The sequence below is a fragment of the Lissotriton helveticus genome, chromosome 7 (assembly GCF_964261635.1).
Source record: "Lissotriton helveticus chromosome 7, aLisHel1.1, whole genome shotgun sequence".
Lineage (NCBI taxonomy): Eukaryota > Metazoa > Chordata > Amphibia > Caudata > Salamandridae > Lissotriton > Lissotriton helveticus.
In genome coordinates, this window is record NC_136068.1 from 398,913,720 (window position 1) to 398,941,263 (window position 27,544).

The following is a 27,544-nucleotide window of genomic DNA, read 5'->3' on the forward strand; positions in this document are numbered from 1 at the left end:
AGTGGAGGGAAAGTAATGATAGCAACAGAATGTGAGTCAATGGAGGACATCCAGGAGAATAATTCAAAGGACAGACCTTTGCAGGGCGTTTTCAAAAGTTCTGATGGTCCAGCCACTTCAGCTATTCGACTTTGCTCATTTGTTGCAGACACCAACATCTCTATACCTACAAAAAAAAGGTTTGTAATGATCAAAACATCAACTTTATCCATCTTTGGCCAACAACTCAAAAGCACTGACCACCTACCATCCCCAACAGAAGGTGCTGCAGGAGTGACAATTTGGGGGGAAGCTGGATTGAGGGATGCACCAGATTCCAAAGAAGTTCTGGATTCAGGAGGAGAAGACAGTTCAGAGGTGAAAGATGACCCAACTTGGGAATCCGGGGAAGATACGGATGGAGTTGACTGCTTCGGAGAGCGGGGAGAGTACATAATACGACCACTTGCTGCAAAAAGAACAAGTTATAGACCAGAGTAAGAGGCAAGTGTGACAACACTGGAGGTCATAAAACATTGGGATGACTTGGGATAAAGATCAAACAAACAAATATGCCACAAGATTGGGAGTAGTGAAAGGTGAAAGTTTAGACTGATTAGCATAATAGGACTTGTGAGCCATGGGGCTTTACCCAAATATGCAGCATTACTGCCAATGAGTGATAGTTTTTTACTCCAGGATCTATGGCAGGAGTAGAGACTGATCAATAATTGTTACAGTTTTCCACGGATGGCTTGAGGCAAAAATGTTGCACCTAAACAGAATGACCAAGAAGTCTTCCCATTGGACTCTTTCAGGGTAGCTGGGTTGAGAGTGAAGGCCGACTACAGGAGATTGTGTGGGGTAACTTTGCAACAGTTTAACACTTAACTTGAATGTCCAGGCATTTCTTTACAGAACATATCCAAAAAAACAAAATATAGATCAGCAAAGCAAACCACACGTGATTAACACCATCCGACTGTCACAACTTGAAAAGCGTTCTTCAAACTCCTACACGCTGTGTTAATAGACAGGAGAATGGACCAGATAGTTTGCAGCCGACAAAATCACAGAAGGTGTAGACAGCATTCCATACTTCTTATGGGGTACACAGAACACAACATGAAAAAGTTACTTATCGGTCAAACAATCAGGATTTATAAAGTGCGGCAAATCAGCTGTGAGGGTCTCAAGGCGCTGGAGTTGCTATCCGCTTCACGAAGAAAGCAGTAAAAACAAGGCAAAAGCAAGAGAAAGCACTCAAAAAATGGGGAGCTGGGTCTGGGACCTGTGGTAAGCAAAATGCTACTTACCCAGTATGCATCTGTTCTTGGCATGTAGAGCTGTAGAATATCATGCTTTGCATAAGATCGCCATCTAGTGTTGGGTCCAGATGTTTGCACTTTGTTTTTCTGGAAGAAGTTTTCCCTAGTCACGAAGTAGGGGACTCCTCCCTTAGGTGATAGTGCGCATGGTCATCAGCTCCATCTTTAGATTGTTTTCCACAGAGGGTAAGAGAATGGAGTAGTAGTAAAGAAGAGTTATCTATGCGTAATTATGTGTAGTAAAACAGCGAACTATAGGGGTTACAGGTACCCGGAGAGGTGGGTGGGCGCATGAGATTCTACAGCTCTATATGCCAAGAATACATAAATACTGGGTAAGTAGCATTTTCCATTTGAGGCATGTGAGCTGTAGATCACATGCTTTGCATAGACTATACAGCAGTCTCCCAAAAGTGGTGGCTATCCTGTAACTGTTGGAGTTGTCTGAAATAACGTTTTAAGTACTGCTTGGCCCACATTAGCTTGTTGACTTGCTAACACATCTGCACAATAATGTTTGATGAATGTGTGTTGTTTAGACCATGTTGCAGCTTTGCAGATATCTGTAATAGGGATACTCCCTAAGAAACCCATAGTAGCCACTAACTTGCAAGTGGAATGTGCTCTAGGGGGTACTGTGAGAGTTCTTTTGGCGTTTTGATAACAAATCTGAATATACTTGACAATCCCCCTAGCAATTCCTGATTTAGAGATAGGATTGCCCTTGTGAGGTGGTGCTAAAGCTAAAGAGTTGTTTAATTTTACGAAATGATGTTGTTCTTTCAGTGTAATACAAGAGAGCTCTTCTAACATCTAAGGTATGTATGTATGTAAAGCTCGTTCTGCAACAGAGTCAGGTTGAGGGGAAGAATACAGGTAATTCAAACGACTGATGTGAAATTCAGATACAACCGTAGGTGGGAATTTAGGGTTGGTACGAAGAACCACTTCATCTTTATGTAACTGGAAAAAGGGTTCTTCTATGTTTAGTGCCTGCAGTTCACCCACTCGCCTTAATGAAGGGATTGCACTGAGGGCAAGCTATTTTCCAAGTAAGGAACTGTACTTCACATTTGTGCATGGGTTCACATGGCAGACCCATTACCCTTGTGAGGACTATGTTAAGATTCCATACTGGGGCAGGTGGGAGTCTTGGTGGTATTACCCTTTTCAGCCCTTCCATGAATGCTTTGATAACCTGTACTTGAAATAGTGATAAATGTTGCCTATTCTGAAGGTAAGCTGCTATGGCAGCAAGATGCACTCTGATGGATGATTAGGCCATTGTTGACTGCGGCAAATGCAATAGGTAGCACAGTATGTTTTGTATGGAAGCATCAAGGGGGTTGATGTGATTGTTATTGCAATAGAGGACAAAACGCTTCCATTTGGCTGAAGCTTGCCCTTGTGGTAGGATTTCTGGCCTCCCTAAAAATGTTCATACAATCTGGTGGAAGGTTAAGATAACTAAACTCCTTGACTTCAGGAGCCAGATCGCAAGATTCAGCTGTTTGGGATCTGGGTGTTTGACTTCTCCATGGCTGTGTGTGAGGAGACTAGGGGTCAAATGTACGTTTTGGTGTGGTATCAGAGAGAGTTCAAACAGGGTTGTGAACCAGGGTTGATGTGCCTGTAGGAAAGTAGGATCTGCTTCTTTTGGTACCCCCCACTTTTTGCTTGATGCCTCACTGTTTTTGACTAGTCTGACTGGGATCCTGCTAATCAGGACCCCATTCTATCTACTTTCTCCCTTAAATTGACATATATGTAGTTTGGTACACCCCAGACTGGATACTGGGGTACCCTCATAAGTCCCTAGCATATGGTACACCATGTACCCAGGACATAGGTACCCCAGAGGCCTCCCATGGGCTGAAGCATGTATTATACCACCCATGAGAGGCCGTGCAAAATAGAACTCGAGGTCTGCTACTGCAGCCCGTGTACAATGGTGCTTGCACCACTTACATTAGATATAGGTTCACTATATCCAAAGTCCCTACACTTAAAAAGGATATCACCCCTATAGCAGGCCTTAACAATCCTGAAGGCAGGGTGTGAGTGGTTTTATGTGAGAGGGTGCCCCTGCATGAGCAGAGCCTCTCTGCAGCCTTCGGAGACCATTCCCCTGGGTTGTCTGTGACTCAGCCGGACATATAGGTAGAGGTGCATTATAACCTTGTGGTAAACGCTATCTCGAAAACGGCTGCATAGAAAGATATCGAGTTTGGTATCAAACACCCTGGAACCATACCTCCACACCAGTAACTGGTGTGGGAGGTATGACTCCACCCTTCTGAAGCGAGCTTTGTGGGGTCACTGGTCTAACCGGTGCCAGCCTTCTCGAACCGCACAACACAAAATTGATGCTGCCGACCAGACATTTCTGCCCCCCTGCTGCTGAGCCAAGCTCGAGCAGAGGAAGGCAGCACAACAGGCATCCTGTCACAGGGAGGTGTGACCACCTCCCAGACAGGATTTAGTGCACTGAGGCTGGGTGGGTGCGCTCTGAGTGCCTGAACGTCTGCACTTAGGCCACATTTGGTGTTCCTGTGCATAGTCCAGTTCAAACCAGTTCTAGGAGCCCTTGGCTCCTACTCTGGCACAAAACTGGACAAAGGACATGGGTGTAGCCATCCCTCTATCCTGCCCCTCCCCAAGGAGGGTCCCCTGAATCATTCCAACCCTCGCCCGTGGGTATAAAATGGGTTTCCTGGCTACAGGGAATTGGATATTACGCGGACAAGATTCTACAAAGAAGAAACCATTGACCTTCGACTGTCTGGACACCTGGACTTCGCTGGACCTCGACTGGGTTCGACTTCGTCCCCCTTTCTGTCCGAAGCTTAGTTTGTGCCTTTGCTGTATACAGGTCTCGTGCAGGACCTGTGGTGCACTTAAGACAACAGAAGAATCTCCCTTGGAGTGAAGGAGTCACTCCCCTGCTTCGCAGGCACTAAACTGCAACTGACCAGTCTGCTGCTCCTGCGGTCTCTGAAGATTTGAGCAACACAGGAGGTGGGTTCCTGAGGGTCCCAGGGGTCAAACTGCCCTCTCACCGTTTTTTCTTGTTGCTCCAGACGTGCCCCGACTCCCCATTGCTTGGTGAGGCCCCTGGTCCTTGCTGGTCAACACTGTAACCAGTTTGACCTTCCTGCGTGGGTTGCTTTTGCCAAGGCTTGTTTGTGCACCGACCCCTCCGCACTCTACATCCTTCGTGGGACAGCTCGCCTCCGGCTCCTGGTCGTCATAGATGTCTCCTGGTCCTCCTGGCTGCATAGTCAAGCATCCCTTTTCGCACCTGAAGCACCCAACATCGGTGGGCATTTGTCGCCCGAGCGCTTGGTCACTCGGAAGGGACCCAGACTCTGTCCCCTCTGCTTTCAGGTTGCTTACTTCCAGAATCCAGGCTCTGATTCCACCACATTCTTTTTACCTTCACGGCAGCAGTACTTCTTCACAGCCTTCCATTGAGAATGACGAGTTTCCGACGCCACTTCAGACCTAGGCACTTGGCTCCCGTGGGATAGGTAACATACTACGATATCCACGGTTGGGGTGGCTCTTCAAACTCTTAAGATCCAAAGGGTTTGCTCGAAGTCCTCCTAGAAGGGTTCTTTACACTTTAAAAGTGTAACCGCGACTTTCCCATAGATTTGTACGGAGCCCGCAGTAGTGTTCCCACACGGCCTCCGTGGGGTCCCAGTCTACTCACCTTGGGTGGTTCCTTGGGGTCCAAACGATTCTACGTGTTCTAGACCTTGTCTTGATCTCAGTCGTGACTGCTATACCACAAACTTAGTTTATGGTTTGGTCGCCCCCAGGAGCCCACTGTGTATGGTTCTACCTACAGCTGTTCTATTGAATTGGTATTGTGTGCTTTGTTTTCTATCCTTGTGTAGACAATAGAAGTGTTATTTTAATAAATACATATTTTTATATAACTACTGTGTGGTTCTCCTTCATTTAGTCATTCAGGAGGTGATATTCTGGTAAAACAAGCTGCTTTACATTTCTTCAAGATTAAGCCCGAAGACTGCTCTCCATAGCTACCACTAGGATATCTTTCAATAAGGTTATCTTTGACCTCATACATCATAAGGGTTGTGTGGATATATGCCCCAAATAATGACCAGGACAGGTTTTGGGAGTCCCTTACAGGGGTTCTGGCCCAATTCGCTTCTCTCCCATGGAGCCTAGGGGTCACCTACAACTGTGCGCTCAAAATTGCACTAGACAGATCTCACCCGCCACCGCCTCACTCTCCCGCCCTAAAACAGACGGAGCGTGTTTAACGCTGGGTCCGCCACTGGGCATTAGTTGACACGTGGAGAGCGCACCACCCCCTAACGAGGCTACACTTGTTCCACTCCATTTCCCATGACCTACGGATCAGATTGGACAGATTTCTATGCTCCCCGTCACGGATTCCCAAATGCCAACACTCAGACTACTTAGGCCGAGTAATCTCAGACCACGACGCACATACCTTACGCATACAATGGCGGCCACCTCACCCTCCGGTGCCCACGTGGCGCCTCCCACGAGACTGTCTAAAGGACCAAGTGTTCAAAGACGCCCATGAACAAAGCATACAAGACTACTTAACTCACAACACAGGGACTGCCACTTCCAGACAAGTGGAATGGGATGCATTCAAGACAGTGGCTCGGGGAGCATACATCAAACAAATAGTGGGGGTGAAGCGCACACTAGAACAAACACTCATCACTACCGAACTGAAGTTAGCAACCCTCACGAAACAGGAAGATGCCACCGCCGCAACGCCGGCTCAAGTAGCAACGGACAATACACAGTACTCCACCGCCATGGCAGACTTACGTAAATTCAACTTTAGGGTCCACGCCACTCGGATGCACAAGGAAAGGTATAAAACAGGCACACTCCTAGCATGGCTAGAAAAACCGGACACAGACACAAAACCCATCACGGAGGTAATAGGTCCCAAGGGTAACCTGGCACGCTCCCAAATGGGACATTCTAAGTGCTTTCCAGCAATATTATACCACTTTTATCGCATCCTGACACGTCTCAGACAGGAAGCGATAAGCCACTTTCTAGACCCGCTACTGATATCACACATCTCGAAAGCAGAGAAAACCACACTAGATGCTAAAATAACGCCGACGGACATCACGCGCGTGATTCGTGCATTAGCAAGGCACCGGGACTGAATGGTCTGCCTCTGGAATATTACAGCACCTTCTCCACCCTGCTGGTCCCCCGTCTCGCGGAAATGCTAGCAGCTGCACTCGACAAGAAGGAGCTGCCAAGCTCTCTTCGCGAGTCGGTCTTAGTGACGTTCCTCAAGCCACAGCGAGACCCACAACAATTATCCTCCTACCGCCCCATCACACTTCTATCTGCTGACTGTAAAATACTGGGGAAAATTCTGGCAGAAAGGTACGAACAAATTTTGCGGCCCCTGGTCCATCCAGATCAGTGTGGGTTTGTTCCCGGCAGAAATACGTCCCAAAACATACAGCGTTTGTTTCATGTCCAGGATCAAGTGGGGGATACGCACCCTCACGCGGCTTTTCTGATTCTAGATCTTGACAAGGCTTTTGATACTCACATGGCCATACCTTTTTGAGGTCCTGCGACGGGCAGGAATAGGTCCAACTTTTCTACAGTACACAGCTTCTCTACACCAAACTTACATCGCGTATCAGAATAGGCATATACATCTCGTCCCCATTCAAGGTGGAGAGAGGTACGAGGCAGGGATGCCCAATGTGGCCACTGATCTTCTCCCTGACAGTGGAACCTCTGGCGATATGGCTACGTCAGGAGGGGACCACGTGGGACATTCCCATAGCGGATGCGGTCCACTGTGGCTCCCTGTATGCGGACAACCTCACCCTGTATATTCGAGATATCACCGCAGACCTCACACCCATCTGGACAACTCTGGCGGAGTTTGCGGGGGCGTCCGGTCTCAAGGTAAACTGGGACAAGTCCACGATCTACCCATTACACCCGTCCCTTGAGTCACGGGAGGTGCGGGTGGGAGCGCAGAGCCTATCCTGGAGCACGGGCACCCCGATATCTCAGTGTCCGCCTGTACCACTCCCCCAGTGACATTTATGAAGGCAATCATCGTAAAGTGTTGGCCGGCATCAGCTAGTCAGTGGGATTCTGGAAGGGCCTGCCGTTGACCCGATAGGCCGGGTTGCCATAGCATAGATGATGATTGTTCCCCGGCTGTTGTACTACTTCACGAATTTGCCGGTAATTCCTCCCAAGCCTTTCTTTCGGGACCTAGACTCGCTTCTCCGCTCACTTATCTGGGGAGCAAGCAGACAGACATCGGAGAGCTCTCACTAAACTGCAATTGCCCACCACGCAAGGGGGTCTCGGTGCCCCAGCTTTTGAATAGTATTTCTTGGCGAAGCAGCTCCAACGGCTGTCGTACTGGACGGCGAGTAGGCACACCGGGGAAACATACGAAGTGGGGCCCGGTCCCTACCCCAGAACTCTGCCATCTGCTACCAGGCAACAAACCGCAACAGACGTATCCACTGCAAGTGTCAATGACCAGACGGTGTATGCAAAGAGTTCACCGCATGTCGGCAGAGACTCCACACTACTCCCCTCGGCTACCGCTGCTCGGATGGCCCAAACGGGAGACATACTTTACAACTACCATGCTCTGTCTGTGGACAGAGCGCGAGATAACTGAGGCAGAAGCGCTGTTCACGGATGGGCAACTTCGTCCCTATGAACAGCTCATGGAAGAATAGGAGCTCCCCCCGGGACAGTTTTTAACCAACCGACAGCTTATAGAAAGTTATCGTCCACACTCTGACCTTTCTGCTGGCGAGCCAACAACACATCCGGTCATCCACACCATCCTATATATGGGTATAGGCCGACACCTGGTTACATGGCTGTATAAGGCCATAAGAGAACTTGTTAACAGACCACTGCATGCTCGAGCCAGCTGGGAGGACGAAATTGGGCGACAATTACATGACAGGGAGTGGGTAAGAGCGCTGGATTTCCCCAAGAAAGTGTCCAGAAATGCGCGTTTAAAAAATATACAATTGTATATCCTGCATAAAGCGTATCAAACACCGGCGCGCCTGCAGCGGTTCTACCCAGACACCCACTTTCTCTGCCCCAGATGCTGCTCACCAGACGCGCACTTGCAGCACGTTTTGGAGCTGCCCCACTTTACGACAGTATTGGTCGGTAGTCCTTGACACACTCAAAGAACTGACAGGGCTCACGGATCTACACACGTGGGAAGCAGTCGCGCTAGGAATATTCCGAAAACCAAAAACACACAAAGTGCAAGTCCGCTTCGCGTCCCTAGCCACACTTCTGGCCAAAAGAAGTATCACCACGAACTGGCGAGCTACATTAGCCCCCCCGATTGAGGCATGTGTTGGAGCGGTACAGAAATGGGCGAAAGCAGAGGAGGAGACACCGAGTGAGGAGGAAGCGAAGGGTCTACGGAAACACCCCATATCATTGGAGTGGGCCATGGTATCCCACCAGTTTCAACAATCACACACGTGCACCGATTCAAACGCCTCTCAACAAGACCCCACGTATCTGGCAGCACGAACCTCACAACAAGGCACGCATGACACGGTCCCCACTACCCCGACCACTATGTGATATACAAGTACTCTGCTACGCACTGCACTATATACTGCACCTGGCGACGTCGTCCAACAGATAGCCCTTAAACAATGTTATGCCTCACATACAGACTGTAGCTGACAGGACCCAGACTCCCTCCACGATGCTTACGCCACGACTCCCCTGCCCCCCCCTCCTCACACCCCCAGTTTATTCTCCCCATACCCACCCATCACGTTATAGAAAAGACAAGTGAACTGCAACTACCGGTATCTCCGCCAAGTGCAAGATGTATGTTGTTTGGTTGAACAACAGCATCACTGTCACTACACTGTGCATAATACCATGTAACTGGATTTTATTGCAAAAATGTTAATACAAATATTTAACAAAAAAAATAAGGGTTGTGTGGATAGGTACAAGGTGCCCACTTTAACTAGTGGACAGCATACACCAAGCCACCTTCTCACGGTGCCCATTTTGGAGCTACTAGTAATTAGCTTGAGAGAGGTTTGCTTGAGTTTCCAAACCACGGAAGGAATGAGTGGGAGAGGCGGAAAAGTGTAAGCAAATATCCCTGACCAGTTCTTCCACAGAGCACTGCCTTTGGACAAAGGGTGTGGATACCTGGAGGCAAAGCTTTGGCATTTTGCGTTTTAGGGTGTTGCGAACAGGTCTATGTGAGGAACTACCCAAGCCTGGAAGTATGAGTGGAGAACTTGAAGTTCCGACTCGTGTATTTGATACCTCAGCCTGCTGAGGAGGTCCGCAATCAGATGGTTGACTCCTGGGAGGTATCCCACTAGGAGATAAATGTTGTGGTCAATAGCCCACTTCTATATGTCCTGGGCTAAGTGGGACAGTTGGAGAGAGAGTGTCCCCCACCCCACCCCCGTTTTTGCATGCAATACATACTTGTCAGGTTGTCAGTTCGGACTAACACAGCTTTGCCAGATAGGTGATCTCATAAAAGGCTTTGAGAGCAAGAAAGATTGCCATGAGCTCTAAGTGATTGATGTGGAGCATCTTTTGCTGGCGACTCCAGTCCGTGCACTGTGTGTTGTTGAAGACGAGCTCCCCAGCCAGTAAGGGATGCATTCGCTGTTAACATAGTCTGTGGAATTGGGTCTATGAATGGCTGCCCTTTTTTGTGTTCCACCACTGCAGAGAGCGATGAGTACAGCCGCTTACCTACAATAGATTATTAATAGACCTCGAGACTGGTTCCAGTGACTGGCTAAGCACTCTTGAATTGGACGCATGTATAGCCTGGCATGGGAAACTATTGTGATGCAAGATGCCATCATTCCCAGCAGTTGCATTAACACTTGAGCCAGAAGTGACTGAGTGGGTTGAAATTTGATAATAAGCGCCTGAATGTTTTTAATTCTGGCTGCATTGGGATACGCTAGAGTCTTCTGAGCATTTAGAGTGGCTCCTAGGTAATCCTGAACTTTGTTTGGCTGAATATGTGATTTTAACACGTTGATTGAAAACCCTAGCTGCTGAAGCAGTTTTAGTAGCAAGGATTGTACTTCCAGTTTGAGAAGGTCTAGGTGATTCTGTGAAAGTCTGTGTGACTTTGGGGGAATGTTTGGAGGAGTGTTGATGAACTCCAGAACTTGGTAGAAATTGTGACAGTCACACACACCCCACACCCCCTCCCCCCCTGCAAAGCATGCGATCTACAAGTCACATGCCTCGAACCAATCATTCTGGTGGATTTGCAACCTACAGATTGCTCGCCTGTAAAATAATCGCAGACATTAGACTGGATCTGAAAGTTTCAAAGCTCTCCCAACGTCTGTAGGGGGCGCAAGCTTCTAACTAGACTGGGAGTGGCGTCATGCGACATCACCAAAGCAATATAGCGCCCACTGGGCACACCGAAATCAGATTTGATCCATTTTTTCCCTAGCTTTCTAAAGCATGCGAACGGACATTAGAGGGGCGCAGTGCTGCAAGGAGCTGGCTCTGTAAATACTACCCCAAAGTAAGGTATAGTGTGCACAGAGTCCAGTGGATTCCCAGCAATATAGCAGAGGCTAAAGTAGATAATACCTTACTCTTTTGTGGTAATGTGGTTGAGCAGTCTGGCTTATCAGAGGGTAGTGTTAAGCATGTGTTGTACACACATGCAATACATTATTTTACACACTGAAAGACTTAATCAAGATCAATTGTTTGCATAAAAAGTTCTTGCTTTCTTATTACTAGAACCAATATTTACTAAGCAGAAGGTAAGTGATATTTTCAATACAATTATACTTTTCAAGATAGTGTGTTCTGGTTTGTAGGAGCATACAAATTACTTGGCAAGTCAAGAGAATGTTGTAGGCTCTTCAGAATTCTTGTAGTTAAGACTACTTTTTAGTTACTTTACTTATACTTTTCTACTTTTGCACAAAACAAACTAATCACACAGTTTGGGCATTGTAGTAAATTAGCAAGCAGGTTAACTCTTTTCAAGACACCAAGTAATTTTGTTGCAGTACAAAACAGGTTCAACTGCATTTTTCAGAAAAAAACACTATACAATCCTATGGAGAAAAACAGTGTTAGGTTTTAAATTAGGTTTGAATGTAGAAGGAAAATGCTACTTTCCAGTATGCATCTGTTCTTGGCATGTAGAGCTGCAGAGTTGCACACTATGCATAGATGGCCACCTAGTGTTGGGCCCGAATGTTTGCAGTTTGTTTTTGTTGTGGAAAGTCTTTGGAAGTCACGGGATAGGTGACTCCTCCTTTGGGTGATACTGCGCATGGGCATCGGCTCCATCTACAGATTGTTTTTCGCCATTAGGGAAGTGATGGAGCTAAGAGATAGTGATGACCATGTGTGTTTGTATCTAATGAGAATAATACTGGAACAGATAAAGGTAGCCGGGGAGGCGGGTGGGCGTGTGCAACTCTGCAGCTCTACATGCCAAGAACAGATGCATACTGGTAAGTAGCATTTTCCGTCCGAGGCATATGAGCTGCAGATTGCACACTATGCATAGATTGTATAGGAGTACCCACACTAGCGGCGACCACCCGTATCTGTTGCAGTTGTTTGAAATAGTGTTTTAAGTACAGCCTGGCCTACAGTGGCTTGTTGCTTTGTTTGCACATCTAAACAATAGTGTTTTGTGAATGTGTGCGGAGTAGACCATGCATCTGCTTTGCAGATGTCTTCCAAGGGAATGTTCCCTAAGAATGCCATGGAAGCCCCTATTTTCCTTGTAGAATTATTTTTTGGAGCAATTGTTAGTGTACGCTTAGCTTTATGGTAACATATCTGGATACACTTAACAACCCACCTGGCAATACCAGATTTTGATATTGGGTTGCCTTTATGCGGTGGTGAAAAGGATACAAAAAGCGGTTTTGTTTTCCTAAAGCTTTGCGTTCTCTCTAAGTAATATAGTAATGCTCTTTTGACATCTAAGGTGTGCAAAGCTCTTTCTGCTACTGTTTGTGGCTGCAAGAAGAAAACTGGAAGTTCCACAGACTGGTTTATATGGAAAGGAGAAACTACCTTTGGCAGGAATTTAGGGTTTGTACGAAGAACAACTTTATTGTGGTGCATTTGCAGAAAAGGTTCTTGAATGGTAAATGCTTGCATTTCACTAACTCTTCTTAACGAAGTAATGGCTACTAGTAAAGTCACTTTCCATGTGAGAAATTGCAATTCGCATTTATGTGAAGGTTCAAATGGAGGTCCAATGAGACGTGTAAGCACTTTGTTTAAGTTCCACACAGGTGAAGGTGGTAGCCTTGGAGGTATTATTCTTTTGAGACCCTCCATAAAAGCTTTAATGGCTGGCACTCTAAAAAGAGACAGATGCTGTCTATTTTGTACGTAAGCTGCAATGGCAGCTAGGTGCAACCTGATAGATGTGTAGGCTAAATTACACTTTTGAAGGTGCAGTAAATAGCCTATAATGTGTTGGATGGATACATCTAGGGGATTTATATTGTTGTTTTGACAGTATATTACAAAACGTTTCCACTTAGCAGCGTAGCATGCTCTAGTGTTGGGACGCTTTGCTTCCTTGATATCATTCATGCACTCTTTAGGGAGTTTAAGATAACCAAACTCTGACTTCAGGAGCCAGAGCGCAAGGTTGAGTTGAGCTGGGTCCGAGTGTCTAATATCTCCATGGTTCCGAGTCAAAAGATGTGGAGATAGGTTTAGTTTTTGATGTGGTACCACAGATAGCTGTAGCAGTGTGGTGTACCACGCTTGTCTGGCCCACGTTGGAGCTACTAGTATAAGCGTCAGCGAGTGTTGTTGCATTTTGCGTACTAGTAAAGGAATCAATGGTAGAGGAGGAGAAGTGTACGCAAATAGCCCTGACCAGTTCATACATATCGCATTGCCTTTGGCCAATGGGTGTGGGTATCTGGCGGCGAAGTGTGGGCATTTTGCGTTTGTGGTTGGCGAAGAGGTCTATTTGAGGTTGTCCCCACATTTGAAAGAACGGGTGAAGAACTTGTGGATAAAGTTCCCACTCATGCATCTGCGGAGTCTGCCGACTTAGCAGATCTGACATGGTGTTTTGAACCCCTGGGACGTGCTGGGCTATTAAGAAGACGTTCTGAGGTATAGCCCACCTAAATATCTGCTGAGCTAGTTGAGAGCTGCAGAGAGTGTGTCCCTCCCTGTTTGTTTACGTAATACATGGCTGTCATATTGTCTGTGCGGACTAAGACAGCCTTGTTTGCCACTTGTATATGGAATGCTTTCAGAGCTAGGAACACAGCTAATAGCTCCAGATGGTTGATGTGGAGTATTTTTTGCATTGGTGTCCACCTTCCCTGCGTGGTGTAATGCAGTAGGTGGGCTCCCCAGCTGGAGGGCGATGCATCTGCTGTTAGTATGATTTGTGGAATTGGCTCTAGGAATAGTCGGCCTTTTGACATTTTTTTTGTGTTCCACCATTGCAGAGAGCGATGAGTCAGACTGTCTACCAACACTAGGTCTGTTAACTGACCTTGAGCCTGGTTCCATTTGAGTGCTAGGCATTCTTGAAGTGGACGCATTTGCAGTCTTGTGTGAGGTACTATGAATATGCAAGATGCCATCATCCCTATGAGTTGCATAAACACTCGAGCTGCAAGCGAGTGTTGTGATTTGAATTTTGTTAGGAGCGTTTGCAAACTTGTTATCCTTTCTGGAGAGGGATAAGCTCGTGCTAGTTGAGTATTGATTGTGGCTCCTAAGTACTGTTGTGTGCGCGATAGTAGCAGATGTGACTTGGTGTAATTTACGGTGAAGCCTAAGTCGTGGAGTAACAGAATTGTATTGGGAGTGGGTTGTACACACTGGTTGTACGATTGTGCTTTTATGAGCCAGTCGTCTAGATATGGGAAGACGTGGATGTGCTGTCTTTTTAAGTGTGCTGCTACCACTGCTAGACATTTGTGAATACTCTTGGCGCTGTTACTCCGAATGGGAGTACTTTGAATTGGTAGTGCTGTCCTTCTAGCTCAAATCTTAGATACTTTCTGTGCGCCTGGTGAATTGGAATGTGAAAGTAGGCGTCTTTGAGATCTAGTGTGAGAAGAAAGTCGTTCTGCAACAGGAGTGGAAGGACTTGCTGAAGTGTGACCATATGGAAATGATCTGATTGTATGTAAGCGTTTAGAGGTCTGAGGTCTGGAATAGGTCTCAGAGATCCGTCCTTCTTTGGAATTAAGAAGTACAGGTAATATACTCCTTTGTTCCTTTGATGATTTGGAACTATCTCTATTGCATTTTTCTGCAGGAGAGAAAGTACTTCTTGTTTGAGCAGCGTTAAATGTTCTTGTGACATTGGGCGCTGTTTGGGTGGTATGTTTGGGGGGATAGATGTTAGTTCTAGACAGTAACCTGCCTGAATTATTTGAAGCACCCACCTGTCTGATGTGATGTTTTCCCAGGCTGACGGGTATTGCTGTATCCTTTCCCCGAGAGGAGTGGAATGTGGCGGGGGAGGGGAGTCATTGGGTAGGGGTGGAGGCAGATCGTGTGTTGTTATTCTTGCCTCTGCCTTGGTTACCGCGGTAACCTCCCCTTTGGTAGCCCTTACTGTAGGTAGACTGAGTGGGGCTTTTGTATGTTGTGGAAGGTCTATCTGATGAATATCCTCTGTATGCACCTCTATATGTGGAGCGATGAAATGAACGTCTGGGAGCCTGCGACTGCAGGGCTCCCATAGATTTTGCCGTGTCTGTCTTTTTTCGAGGGAGACATCAACCTCTGGTCAAAATAAGTGTTGCTCATCGAATGGTTGATTGAGTATAGCACTTTGGACCTCTGGCTTGAATCCAGATATACGTAGCCAAGCATGCCTGCGTAGCAGGACGCTAGTGTTGACGGCTCTGGAGGCTGTGTCTGCTGCGTCTAGCGCGCAGCGGATAGATGTGTTAGTGATAACTTTTCCCTCCTGAATTAGCTCACTAGCTCGATCTTTACATTTGTCAGGAAGATGTTGCATTATTTCCTCGAGCTCATCATAATGTGCCCTATCATAGCGTGCTAGTAAGGCTTGCGTGTTAGCAATGCGCCACATGTTTGCCGCTTGTAAGGCCGTTCTTTTCCCCAACTCATCAAGGAGTTTAGATTCCTTGTCTTGTGGGGGAGCTTTTCCTGATGTTTGAGAGTTAGCTCTCTTACGTGCGTTAGATACGACTAAAGAGTCCAGAGGAACTGGTCCCTTTATATAGGCTCGGTCAGATGGCCCAGCTTTATACTTTTTCTCCACCCTTGGGTTTATAACCCGTGTCCTGACTAGTTCTTTAAAGACCTGAGCGGCATGTTTAACCACGCCTTTGAGCATAGGCAAAATTGCTGAAGACCTTTGTGCAGTGTCAAATGTGTCTAGCAGGAAGTCCTCCTCTATTGCATCGGAGTGCATGTCTACCCCATGGTATTGTGCTGCTCTAGTCAGTAATTGGTTGAACCCCATTGTGTCTTCTGGTGGGGAGGGCCTAGAGGGGTATATGTCATCTTGTACATTTGGGACATCTGGTGTAGTAGTCTTCCCATGGGTCTGGTGAGGCTGGAGGATAATATGGGTCCTGTGGATGAGCCCCTGTATCTGATATGTCGTCCCCATTATCATCATGTGTGCTAGATGGTGTAGGGGGGAGAGGTGGTGAAATATGGGGGGTGGGGGGAAGTGGGTGCAGGAGGCAGGGAAGGTACATGCATAGGTGAGGTAGCAATGTCCTTTTTCTTCTTTGGGGCCAGTAATGGTGCTAGTGTCTCTGCTGGTCGTTTTTTTGATAATGTTAATCGACCAGTATTGGGATCCTTTATGAGAGCCTTTTGCTTTGGGTTCGGAGCAAACAAGTCTCTTTCAGGAGTGTGACCTTTTGGCGTGGAAGGTTGTTTCGGCGCCGCAGCGGCTTCTTTCGACTTTTTATCTTTAACGGGGGAAGCCGGGGTCTTTTTCTGTTCCGAATTCTTTTTCGGTTCCGGGTGTTTTTTTCGGGTCCGATACTTTTTTCGGCTCCGGTGCTTTTTTGGTGCCGGAAGCTTTAGTTAGCTCCGAAGTTGGTTTGGGTGCAGACGGGACCGAGTGCTTCGGCGCCGATGGCTTCGGAGCGGTACCAGGCGGTTTTTTCGGTGCCGGTGAGTGTTTGTCTGCACCGAGTGGGGGTCAACTCGAGCCTGAGTCGCCCAAAGGCCTTATTGACTTCTTGGCCGAGCCCGAAAGTGGGGCCGTGGAAGTAGAGTCTCGGTGTGCACCCGAGGGCGAGGGTGTGACCGTAGCCTTTTTTGTGCGTCGAGGGAGGGCTGGGGTCGACGGTCTTACTTACGACCCACTGCGCTGGAGTTACGTCCTCGACATCAGAATCCTCTTCCTCCGAATTGCTGTCGACATCGTGTTCTTCTGGGACGTCGACGCCTTCCTGGAAAATGTCGTCCGGAATCAAAGCTGAAGATCTTTGAGCCATTGTTTGTCTGGCTCTCCGGTCCCGGATAGTCTTTTTGGAGTGGAAGGAGGCACAGGCTGAACAGTCCTTGGCCTCGTGCTCCGGAGAGAGGCAGAGGTTACAGACCTTGTGGAGGTCGGTGTGGGGAAACTTCGACCCACATTGAGGACACCTTTTAAATGGCGTCCTTTCCATTAGCTGGAGTCGAGGCCTAGTTGGGCCCGAAGGCCGTAGTCGACGACCGGAATGGACGTTCTTGGTCTCGAAGAGTAGTGTCGACAGGAAAACGCTTTCTAGAGTAGTTTCTTGAAGCCGATGAGGATTGCGTGACAACGGTAATCGGTTCCAACACGAAGCGCTGGAACCACATCAGAGACCGGTGGCGGAAAAAAACAATCTGGGGATGGAGCCGATGCCCATGCGCAGTATCACCCAAAGGAGTCGTCACCTATCTCGTGACTTCCAAAGACTTTCCACAACAAAAACAAACTGCAAACATCCGGGCCCAACACTAGGTGGCCATCTATGCATAGTGTGCAATCTGCAGCTCATATGCCTCGAACCCAAGGTTTCCCGACGTTCAATTCAGGACTAAGTGCACCACCAGCGACACTACATGGGCAGGTACGGAGTGCAAGAGTGGCAATGTTAGCCAATGGGGCACCACGGTTCATAGCTGCTCACAGGCAGGGCACGCGGTTTTGGGAGGCAAACTCCAGGGGTTAAGGTAAGGACAAAGGGGGTCCAAGGTCAGCACCAAGTCCATAACACCAGCGGCGCAAGAGCATCCGGGTGCAGAGTGCTTAGGCAACAGCTTTCCAAACTTTTCATGTTGGTGACACACCTTTTATAGAATCTCAACTAGTGACACGGTAATGCGAGCGAGCCCGAACCACCTCAGGGGGTGACCATTTTGAAAAAATAGTGGGCAAATAGTGCATTTACAAGCAAATTTGAGAAAGCAGGAAGGTTAATAAAGAAAATGTGAATCTGTTCTAACAAAGACATTAGTTTTCCATGGTTTATTGTTTATTGTGTAAAGAGAGAAGAAAATTTATAATGTGAGCTGCCAGGTTGCTCAGTGATTGTTGACATGGTGCCCAGGATTTTGATTAGTGATTCCAATCCTGCATTCAGCTATTTATTTATTCATAAAGTTTTATATAGCGCGAACTTGATCCTGAAGGATATCAGAGCGCTTTACAATTTGAGGCAAATTTGGGTTTCTTGCCTTCTCCTCTACACCCCCTCTAGTTCGATTCTCCGATGTTGCCCCTGTTAACTTGTTCCTCTTGCTCCCAAACTATGCCACAAGATTCTACTCACATTAACTATCAAAATTCAAGACATAAAAAGCACAACATGCTTAGCAACTTGAAGGTCAGAGGATAACTTCATATCAGTTTAGCATAACTTATTGTCTACTTGTCCTTTGGAGAAAACAGTCATTAAAACCTGCCCTTGCGAGAAATTTTGCAGTCTGGGCGTTGGACGATATGAATCACCCAGCCCTGATTTACCTCGAGTCAGCAACAACATTCCCCAAGGCTGCCCCTAGAAACCCTACCCCTTCCACTTCACACAGCCCTGATTGCAGTGCTCATTATAACCTTGTGTGGCGAGATTAAACGGAAAAGTGTTTTTAACTTCGTAGAAAATGTAACAGTTCAAATTCATACAGACACTTTGCCGCCCTTTTTTCTTTTACTTTACAGACATCTTAATAGTTGGGATAACCACGAATACAAAATGCTTTATTTTACTTTAGTAATAGCACTTAAGGTGCTGCAGCTTCCCTTCCTCGCCCCCAAATACATGTAAGCTGATTTGGCCATAAAGAATTTTTAAAACTCGAATTCAGGCCGTGGACGGCGGGTGCAGAGTGGGGCGGACTCACCGTGTCCGGCAGGAGCCAGAGGTTGCAGATTAACAAATCTGGTGTTCACAGGCGACACAGTCTTTGTGGTTGAAGGCAGGCAGGTCCTCCAGGGTTTTCGAGGTTGCTGGCTGCAGGACACACCAGGATTTCGCAGGAGCAGGTTCGAGGTGGAGACAGGCCAGTAGGGCTGGGGCCAAGTCAGTGGGCATCTTTCTCTTGTTAGCTTCGGCACGGCAGGTCGGTTCTTGTAACAGGTTCTTGTCAGAGGAAGCAAGGTTCCGGGGTGCCCCCAAATACTACATTTAGGGGGCGTTAAAGGTAAGTAAAACGGTTGGGACCAATGGGTCCCTTCGCTGGGGTGGATACAGCCCCTGTTATGCCACCTTTCGAGGTAGGGGGAAATGAGCCTGTCCCCGGTAGGCTGAGTCCCCCATCTGCAAGATGGCAGGGACTGAGAGTTGTGCTTCATCTCACCCACCTGAGGGGTGGAGTTGGCAGAGGTGGGCACAACTCTTCCTCACTTGTTTTCCCGACGGTTCTCCCGCCCAAATTGGGGGTCTGAACCAGTGGCTGAAAGCAGCAAGTGGCCTGGGGAAGCTCACAAAGGTAAGCAAGCCTTTGAAGCTTCCCCTTTGTAAACCCGGCCCATCCTGGGGGAGGATGCTTGGTACCTCAACCCAGGATGTGCATTGTTTCAGGTCCCAGAGAGTAGCAGGCTCTCGGCCCAGGGGTCCAGAAGCATGTCTGGTAGTGGCAGCTGAAAGCAGCCACTCCGCCTGGACACTAGTGGTATGTTAGTTTTCAGGAGGCATCTCTAAGATGCCTTGTGTGTGCATTTTTAATTAAATCCCACACTGGCCTCAGTGTGGGTTTCATGTACTGAGAAGTTTGATACCAAACTTCTCAGTTTTCAGCGTAGCCATTATGTTACTGTGGAGTTCGTAGTAACAAACTCCTAGCACCATATACTCTTAATGGCAGCACTGCACTTACAATGTCTAAGAATGGACTTAGACACTGTAGGGGTGCAGGGCACATGCACTTGTACCATCACCACTGGTATAGTGCACCCAACTAGAGGGGTGACTGATCTATGCCAGGGCAGTGGGTTGTAGGCATGGCACACAGATATGTGCCATGTCGACTCTTCACTTTGTTAAGCACCACAACACGTCGCCTGCAACGGCAGTGCGAGTGTAAGGGTACAGAATATCGAAGGGTGGCACAATAAATGATGCAGCCCTCAAAGGTCTTCTCTGGTCACAGTGCCCTGGCTACCTGTGGTAACCTTTACCAGGGGCTGACCTGTGGCCAGAGATGCCAATTGGGGTTAGGCTTCAATGCAGTTTTAGGGCAAGAACATAGGCCCTGGCTACCTGATTAGAAGAAGTGGAGGACACACAGTCAAGGCACATCAGCAATTCAGCAAAATGTGGGGGCAACCATGCAGAAAGGGGGCACTTTCTCACACCGAGCTCAAAAGATACCCCTGCATCCAGCCGCCCAAGAGAAGATCAAAAACTAGTTACTTACCTGTACACTATGGTTCTCCAGTATTATCTTTCATAGATTCACATGCTTGTATCTTCCCGTTGTCATGGTGGGAGTCTCACGGTAACAGAAGGACCATAGCAGCACCATAGAGAAAAAACTGCATTGAAAATCCTATAGGGAATGACATAATTTGGTAACCAGACCTCCTTATTGTTTGGTCCAAAACTCAGACAATCAGCAGGAAGCCCTGACATCACACTCCCCAGCAGAGCTCTCCTTCTCATATTTCCAGCACCAAGTGAGAGACATGGATATATCCGGAGGTAAAATTTTCTACCTGAGAAACGGGGAGGTGGGCGGTCGCATGTGAATCTATGAAAGATAATACTGGAGAACCATAGTGTACAGGTAAGTAACTAGTTTTTTCTCCAGTATTGAATCTTTCATAGATTCACATACTTGTATCAGAGTAGCAAGTAGTACATATATCTCATAGCGTTTCCAGGATAGACCCCTAAAATCTCTGGGCTGAAACAAAAAATACCTTAATGAAATAAATGTCGAAGAACTGCTTGCCTCACTGCTGTGTCCTCCTTCCACGCAGTACCTAGACAATAGTGTCTAGTAAAAGTGTGTACGCTCTTCCAAGTCGCTGCTCTGCAAATGTCTGGAAGCGACACTCCTGCAAACAAGGCTGTTTATGTCGCCATCTTTCTGGTGGAACGAGCTTAGGGGTTTCCCAGCCTTCTCGTGACACTTGGGAATGGCCAATACAATCCATCTCGAGATACTTGATCTGGATAAAGCTAGACATTTCCTCGGTACAGAAAAGGCTACAAACAACTGCTTTGTTTTTCTAAACAATTTTGTTCTGTCGATGTGGAACTTTAAACATCTTTTAATGTCTAGAGAGTGTAGGGCTCTTTCCGCTTCTGTCTAAGGATTTCTAAAAAATGTAGCTAATACTACAGGTTCCTTTAGATGGAAGATTGTGGGAACCTTAGAGATGAATTTTGGGTTTGTTCTCAAAATTACTTTGTCTTGTTGAAACTGAAGGAATGGTTCTGCAATTAAGAAAGCTTGAATCTCGCTAACCATCCTTGTAGATGTGAGGGCCAGCAGCAAAGCTGTCTTCCATGAAATGAACTGTGAATCTGTTTTGTGCACCAGTTCAAATGGAGGCTTCATGAGTAGTGATAGAACTGTATTAAGGTGCCAACGGACCCAAGGATGTTGAATCGGAGGAAACACTCTAAAAAGTCTTTTGAGAAGTTATTTAACTACTCTTTGTGACCAGAGCAATGGTTGATTTGGAACTCTTTTATATCTTGCAATTGCTGCCAAGTGTACTTTCAAGGACGCATGAGAAAGACATGCCTTAGATAAATGAAGAAGATATGGCAGAATTTGTTCCGGAGAGGCCGTGAAGGGGTGTAAAGCCTGAGATGCACACCACTCGCAAAATCTCTTCCATTTTGCTGTATATGTTCTGTTTTTGAAATTGCCAGAGATTGAAACAGTATGTCCCGGCATTCCTGAGAGATGTTTTGAGATCGGAATTCATGTTTGTGAGGTTCCATGCTGATAAATTCAGCGATGTCAAATTTGATTGGAGAATTTGTCCATTGTTCATAGAAATCAGATCCTGTGATATCGGGAACTGAATCCTGGGAGCTATTGAGAGATGGAGAAGTTCCGAGAACCAAGCTTGTCTCGGCCAAGCTAGAGCTATCAGGATTAAATGGCATGACTCTGATCTCATTTTCCGAAGTACTCTGGATATCAGAGGGAATGGAGGAAATGCATAAGCGAACATTCCTGTCCAACGTAGATGTAGCGCATTGCCCCATGATCCCGCCTGCAGAAACCAGCTTGCGAAATGTTTGCATTTTGAGTTGTTCTGGTCTGCGAACAAATCTAACGTTGGCGTGCTCCACCAATGAAACACTGAGAAAGTGCCATCTTTCTTGCACTGGTATGCCCCCACTTTTTTCTGAACTGCTGATGTGCTTTGACTGAGTGTGCCTGGGGTCCCTGCCACCCAGGTATTCAGGGCCTGTGTTCCTTCCCTAAAAGCTGTGTTGAAACTAGGCATCTCTGGCCACCTGGCAGCCCCTAGTAAATGGTACCCTAGGTACCCAGGGCATGGTGACCAGAGAAGACCCCCGAGGACTGCAGCACTTATTGTGCCACCCTCAGGGGCCCTGTACCCTGACACCCCCACACTGCCTTTGCAGGCTGCGTGTCTAGGTACAGAGCTAAACCAAGAGTCGACATGGCACACAACCCTGTGTGCCATGCCCACAGAACCCACTGCCCTAGCATACTGCAATCACCCCTCTAGCTGGGTGACCTATGACAGAGGTGTGGGCACAGGTGCATGCCCTCTGAAAACCTAACCTACAATCCACGTCTGGGCTGAGTGGCTGCAGAGGCTGCCACACAGCAGACATGTTGCTGGACCCCTGGATGGAGAGCCCTCCGCTCTCCTGGGCCTGCAACAATGCACATCCTGGGCAAGGTGCTAGGTCTCCTCCCCAGGATGGGCAGGGGGAAGCTTCAAAGGCATGTCGCCTTTGTGAGCTTCCCCAGACCATTTGCTGTACCCAGCAACTGGCCCCCACCAGTTCTGACCCCCACGCTGGCAGGAAAAACTACGTCAGGAAGGGGGTGTCCCAGCCTCTGCCAACCCCACCCCTCAGGTGGGGGAGACTATGTGAAGCACGACCCCGGGCTCCGGCCAACTTGAAGATGGGGAGCCCTGCCCAATCCCAGCTAGGCTCCTGCCCCCCTCCCACAGGAGAGGAGCAGGCTAGGGGATGTACCCACCCCAGGACAGGAACCTATCGGTCCCTGCCCTTGTCCTACCTGTAACTCCCCTAAATTCAGTATTTAGGGGCTCCCTGTACCTTCCTTCCTCAGATCCAGATAACAGAAGAAGAAAGAAGATAAAGAAGAAAAAGACCTGCCGCACAGCTGCTAACAGAACAGCATCTGACTTGGCCCCAGCCCTACCGGCCAGTCGATCATGGAACCTGCTCCTGACTAAATCCCGGCGACTCCTGCGGACAGCAACCTTGGGACTCCCAGAGGACCTGCCTGCCTTGACCCTCTTGAAGACTGGGACTCCCATCAGCAGAGGTTCTGCTGCAACAACTCCCCTGGTGCCAGCCAGGAAGCTCCGGACCAGCCCACTCTGCACCCGCCGAGCCCAGCCCATGCCCAAGTGATCCAAGACTACGAGGACGTCCCCCCGGCGACTGGGACCCGAAGTCCAGTTCCCAAAGACCCTCCTCGACAAACCAGACAACGCCTACAGACTCAGAACCAGGGCCCCCCCCAACTGCGACCAGCTGAGGGTAAGCTTTTACGACACCCAAAGATACCCCTGCACCCAGCGCCCTACAGCCCCCTGTGCCTCCCTTTGGGGTACCTACCTGTGCTCCAAGATCCCAACTTACCTCTCGACATGCTGGTCGACCCTGGAGAGTCTCCGCCCCGAGCCTGCAGCCTTTGTTCCCTTTTGACCTTTGCCCGATGGATAACATTGAGCGCCCGACAGCTCAAAACCACACTGCACCCAGCCGCCCGAGTACCGCTGGCTGTGCCACCTTTGTCCTATCTGGCTTCCCTCTTTGCCCTGAGCAAGTGGCCAGGAGCCCAGCTCCCACAGCCGTGTGGCCTGTTATCCAGCAGCCACCAACCGGAGGCCCCCCGTCCCCCATTGGATAACATTGGGCCTAACTACCTCTGCACCCGGCCGCCCCTGCGCCGCTGATGGTGAACCAACTGTACCTACCTAACCCTGGGGGACCCCTGAGTCTATGCCCAGAACCACAACTTCACCAGTCGAGTACTCACGAGGAAACCGGTAACTCCCTTACCTGCCATTGAATAACATTGACTGGTTTGACTCGAAAAATCTTCCGTCTACTTTATGAAACTTGAAATATTCATAAAATCATCTGAATTCCGAAATACTCACCTGTGATCAGGTGAGGAGCAAGTACTGTACCTTGTAGCCCAGTGCTGAAACGCAAAAGTAATCCCTAGCGGGTTTACTAGTAACTTGTATTTTCTCAATAGGAATCCATTGTCTGCTTTTTTATGAAATTTCTTCTGTCTACTTTTGAAAACTAGAAATATTCTTTAAAAATCTTACGAAATACTGAAACATAATTACTTACCTATTTTGAGTTGAGACCCCAGTGCTGGCCCCAGGAGACCAGTACTGGATTACAAAAGTAACGCAATCGTACTTTACCTGCAACCTGAATTTTCTGCTATTGGATAACATTGCCAGATTTCTGTTGAAAAGTTTCTAAGCGTGAACTTTTAAAATAGCTTGTTATTCCTGAAAAATCACTACAATACCTAAAACGTTTTTGCTAAACTGTTTTCAGCTTAGACCCCAGGACTGAACCTAGGAGCCAGTCCTGGAATTACCAAAGTAATCTACAAAGTAATCACCTGTGTTTATCTAAGGAAATCCATTGAGCTCAATGCTAAATTGGGTGTAGAATTATGTTGCCTACTGCAACCCCTGTACCTACCTATTGTCTTTACAAAGTTTATTGCCTTTCTTCAAAGTACTCATCTGAGACCTCTCAGATTGAGAACAGTATATTTTTGATGCCTGTTGGTTCTAGAAATAAAACCACTATATCTTTTGATATAAAAACCATTGGCCTGGAGTTCAGTCTGCAAGTGTATGAAACCTTTTGCTGACTGAGTGTGTACAACAAATGCTTTACACTGTCCTCTGGTACTGCCTTACCACTTTAGAGAGAGTAAGGTCACACCTGGCTTTAACCTGTGTTATACCTCTGGGGGTTTGTGGACTCTATACACACTGTACCTTATTCTGGTCCAGTGTATATAGAGCCACTATATAGAGCCACTTTCTCACAAAAACTCTTAGGAGTTGATTTTGAGCTAGCTCCCACTTGTGAGACACACTGGCTGATCTGCTCAGAATATCTGCCCTTGTGTTGTTCATCTCTGGAATGTGTTGTACCTGGATGGAGATGTTGTGAAGCAGTAGCCATCTCCAATTTGTTTTCGTCTGTGCCGACAGCAGCTTCGATCTTGTACCTCCTTGTTTCAAGAGGTAGTACATGGTTGTTGTACTGTCTGTTCTCATAACTGTAGAATCGTGTATCCTGGGGAGAAGGCTTTTAAACCCAGGAACACGGATTTCAGTATGTTGATATGTAGTTGAGCTTGTTTGGACCAATGACCTTGGATTTCGAGGTCCTGGAGATGTGCCCAACAACCTTGAAGCGAAGCATCTGACATTACATAACTAGGACGTTGGGGCTCGAATATTAGACCTTGTGTTAAATGTTTTCTGATCTTCCACCATGACAGAGCTTGTCGGATTTGAGAAGAATGGAGATCCGATCTTCGAAGGACCCCTGGGATTGTATCCACTGCTTGTCGAGGAGTTCCTGCAAAGGTCTCATATGCAGACGGCAATTTGGTATCAATGGGATACAAGAAGACATCATCCCCAACAAGGACTTGTAAATTCTCACTGAAGTATACTCTTTTGACTGTAGGGTTGATGCCAGGTTTAACATTTTTTGAATCCACTCCTTTGACAGATAGGCTTTTGCTTCCATTGTGTTGAGCATGACCCCTAGAAATTGGAGAGATTGCGAAGGCAATAGGGACGACTTTTCCAGGTTGACTCGAAGACCCAGGCAACGATCTAGATCCATGAAGCATTTTAGAGAGATCTGCACTTCCTTGTAATATGATCCTTTTATAAGCCAACCGTCCACCTATGGGAAGATTTGGTGCCCTTGCAATCTCAGGTGAGCTGCTAATGGTGCCATGCACTTTGTAAAGACCCTTGGATTTTAGTCCAAAAGGCAGCACTTTGAATTGGTAGTGGCGCCCTTACACTACAAAACGCAGATACTTTCTGTGCTTTACATGAATCAGAATGTGGAAATAAGCATCCAAGAGATCCAGAGACTCCATGAAATCTTTTTTGCGTAGAAGTAAGAGAATCTCCAGAAGTGAGAGCATGCGGAACGGAATTTTCTTGGTATTGTTTCTTGAGAACAGCGAATTGAGATAGATTCTTTATTGTCTTGATGAGGATGAAGGTTTGGCAGCATGTGATGTTTTACTTCGTGCTGGCCACCATGCCTTTTCCTGCACAACACGATTGAGTAGAGCAAGAACAGTAAGCACAGGCCCGAGCAGGGTACAGACAGGGACCCCTGAACCTGCATGAGTCACTTTTCTATATATTCACTTCATCAAGACAATAAAGAATCTCTCTCAATTCGCTGTTCTCAAGAAACAATACCAAGAAATACTGTTTACTATTACTCATTATTTGAGCCCTGAAGAAGTCTCAGTGTTTGAGACGAAACGCGTCGGCTAAGAAAGGAATCTATTTGTATTCTTGGATTTTTTTTACCTTGTATTACTACAATTAAGAACTTTGGAAAAGAAAAATCTCACTGAAGCCCGGACTTAACTGTTATAAGACTGTATATTTCTAAATGCATTGTGGACTATTGAAACTATTGAGAAAACACTGTTTGGATGGGTGCCGATTCCATATCGTTTAAAAGAATAAACTTCTTGAACCTCCTGGCCTTCCTCCTCATCAGTCTCCTGACTTTTAATCTGCAGTTGAGAGGGACTGTAAGCCACTCCTGAACAGTCCTAGTCATCAGACTCCTGCAGTTCTAGTAAATTTGACGGGGGAAGCGGAGAAATTTTCATCCACGCCGTGAACTCAGACGATTTCTTAACAGTCGACGGGCCCGTCGACGATTGGAAAGATCTGATCCAGATCATAGTCTTCGACTTCAGTGATTTTAAAGTCATCGTCGACGGAGCCCCCCGTCGACGAAGCTCCCGTCGTCGAGAATCGAATGGTTGTCGACGGAACTGCGGTCAACGGAGTAGTCCTCGGCGAGGTAGTCGCAGCTGGGATCGTCGACGAACATGATGCTCTTCCCGTCGACGGAGTCTTTGTCGTTGTAGTCTTGGTCCCTGCGGTCGACGCCGCAGCCGTCGCCGAGATAGTCGTCGACGACGATATGGTCGTCGACGGTGTCTACAACGTTTTCACAGAAACTAGCCCTGGAGACACCACAGTCTTCGTCTACGGAGCAGAAGACACTCCTCTGGTAACTGAGGATTTCTTCAGAGGAGTCTGAGGGAGAGAACATGACGAAGTCTCTTTCCCCTTAGTCTTTTGTTTTTTAGGATCCACTAGTTCTTCTGAAGTGGAAGACTTACTCTTAAGAAGACTGGCTCGTGGATTCTTCTTCTGAATCTGAGGTGGCCTTCTTCTGAAGCCACAACAGAAGACGTGC

General features: G+C 47.4%; 1 protein-coding gene across 5 annotated transcripts in view; it reads right to left on the reverse strand.

The window, feature by feature from the left end:
• Positions 1–27,544, reverse strand: part of ATXN2L (ataxin 2 like) — a 976,149-nt gene that overhangs the window by 662,249 nt on the left and 286,356 nt on the right. For all 5 annotated transcript variants that reach the window (XM_078652258.1, XM_078652261.1, XM_078652257.1 and 2 more), the window contains 2 exons: positions 248–448; positions 77–166 (listed from right to left, as the gene is read on the reverse strand). In XM_078652258.1, coding sequence (XP_078508384.1) covers positions 77–166; positions 248–448 — 291 coding nt within the window. The remainder of the gene's footprint in view (positions 1–76; positions 167–247; positions 449–27,544) is intronic.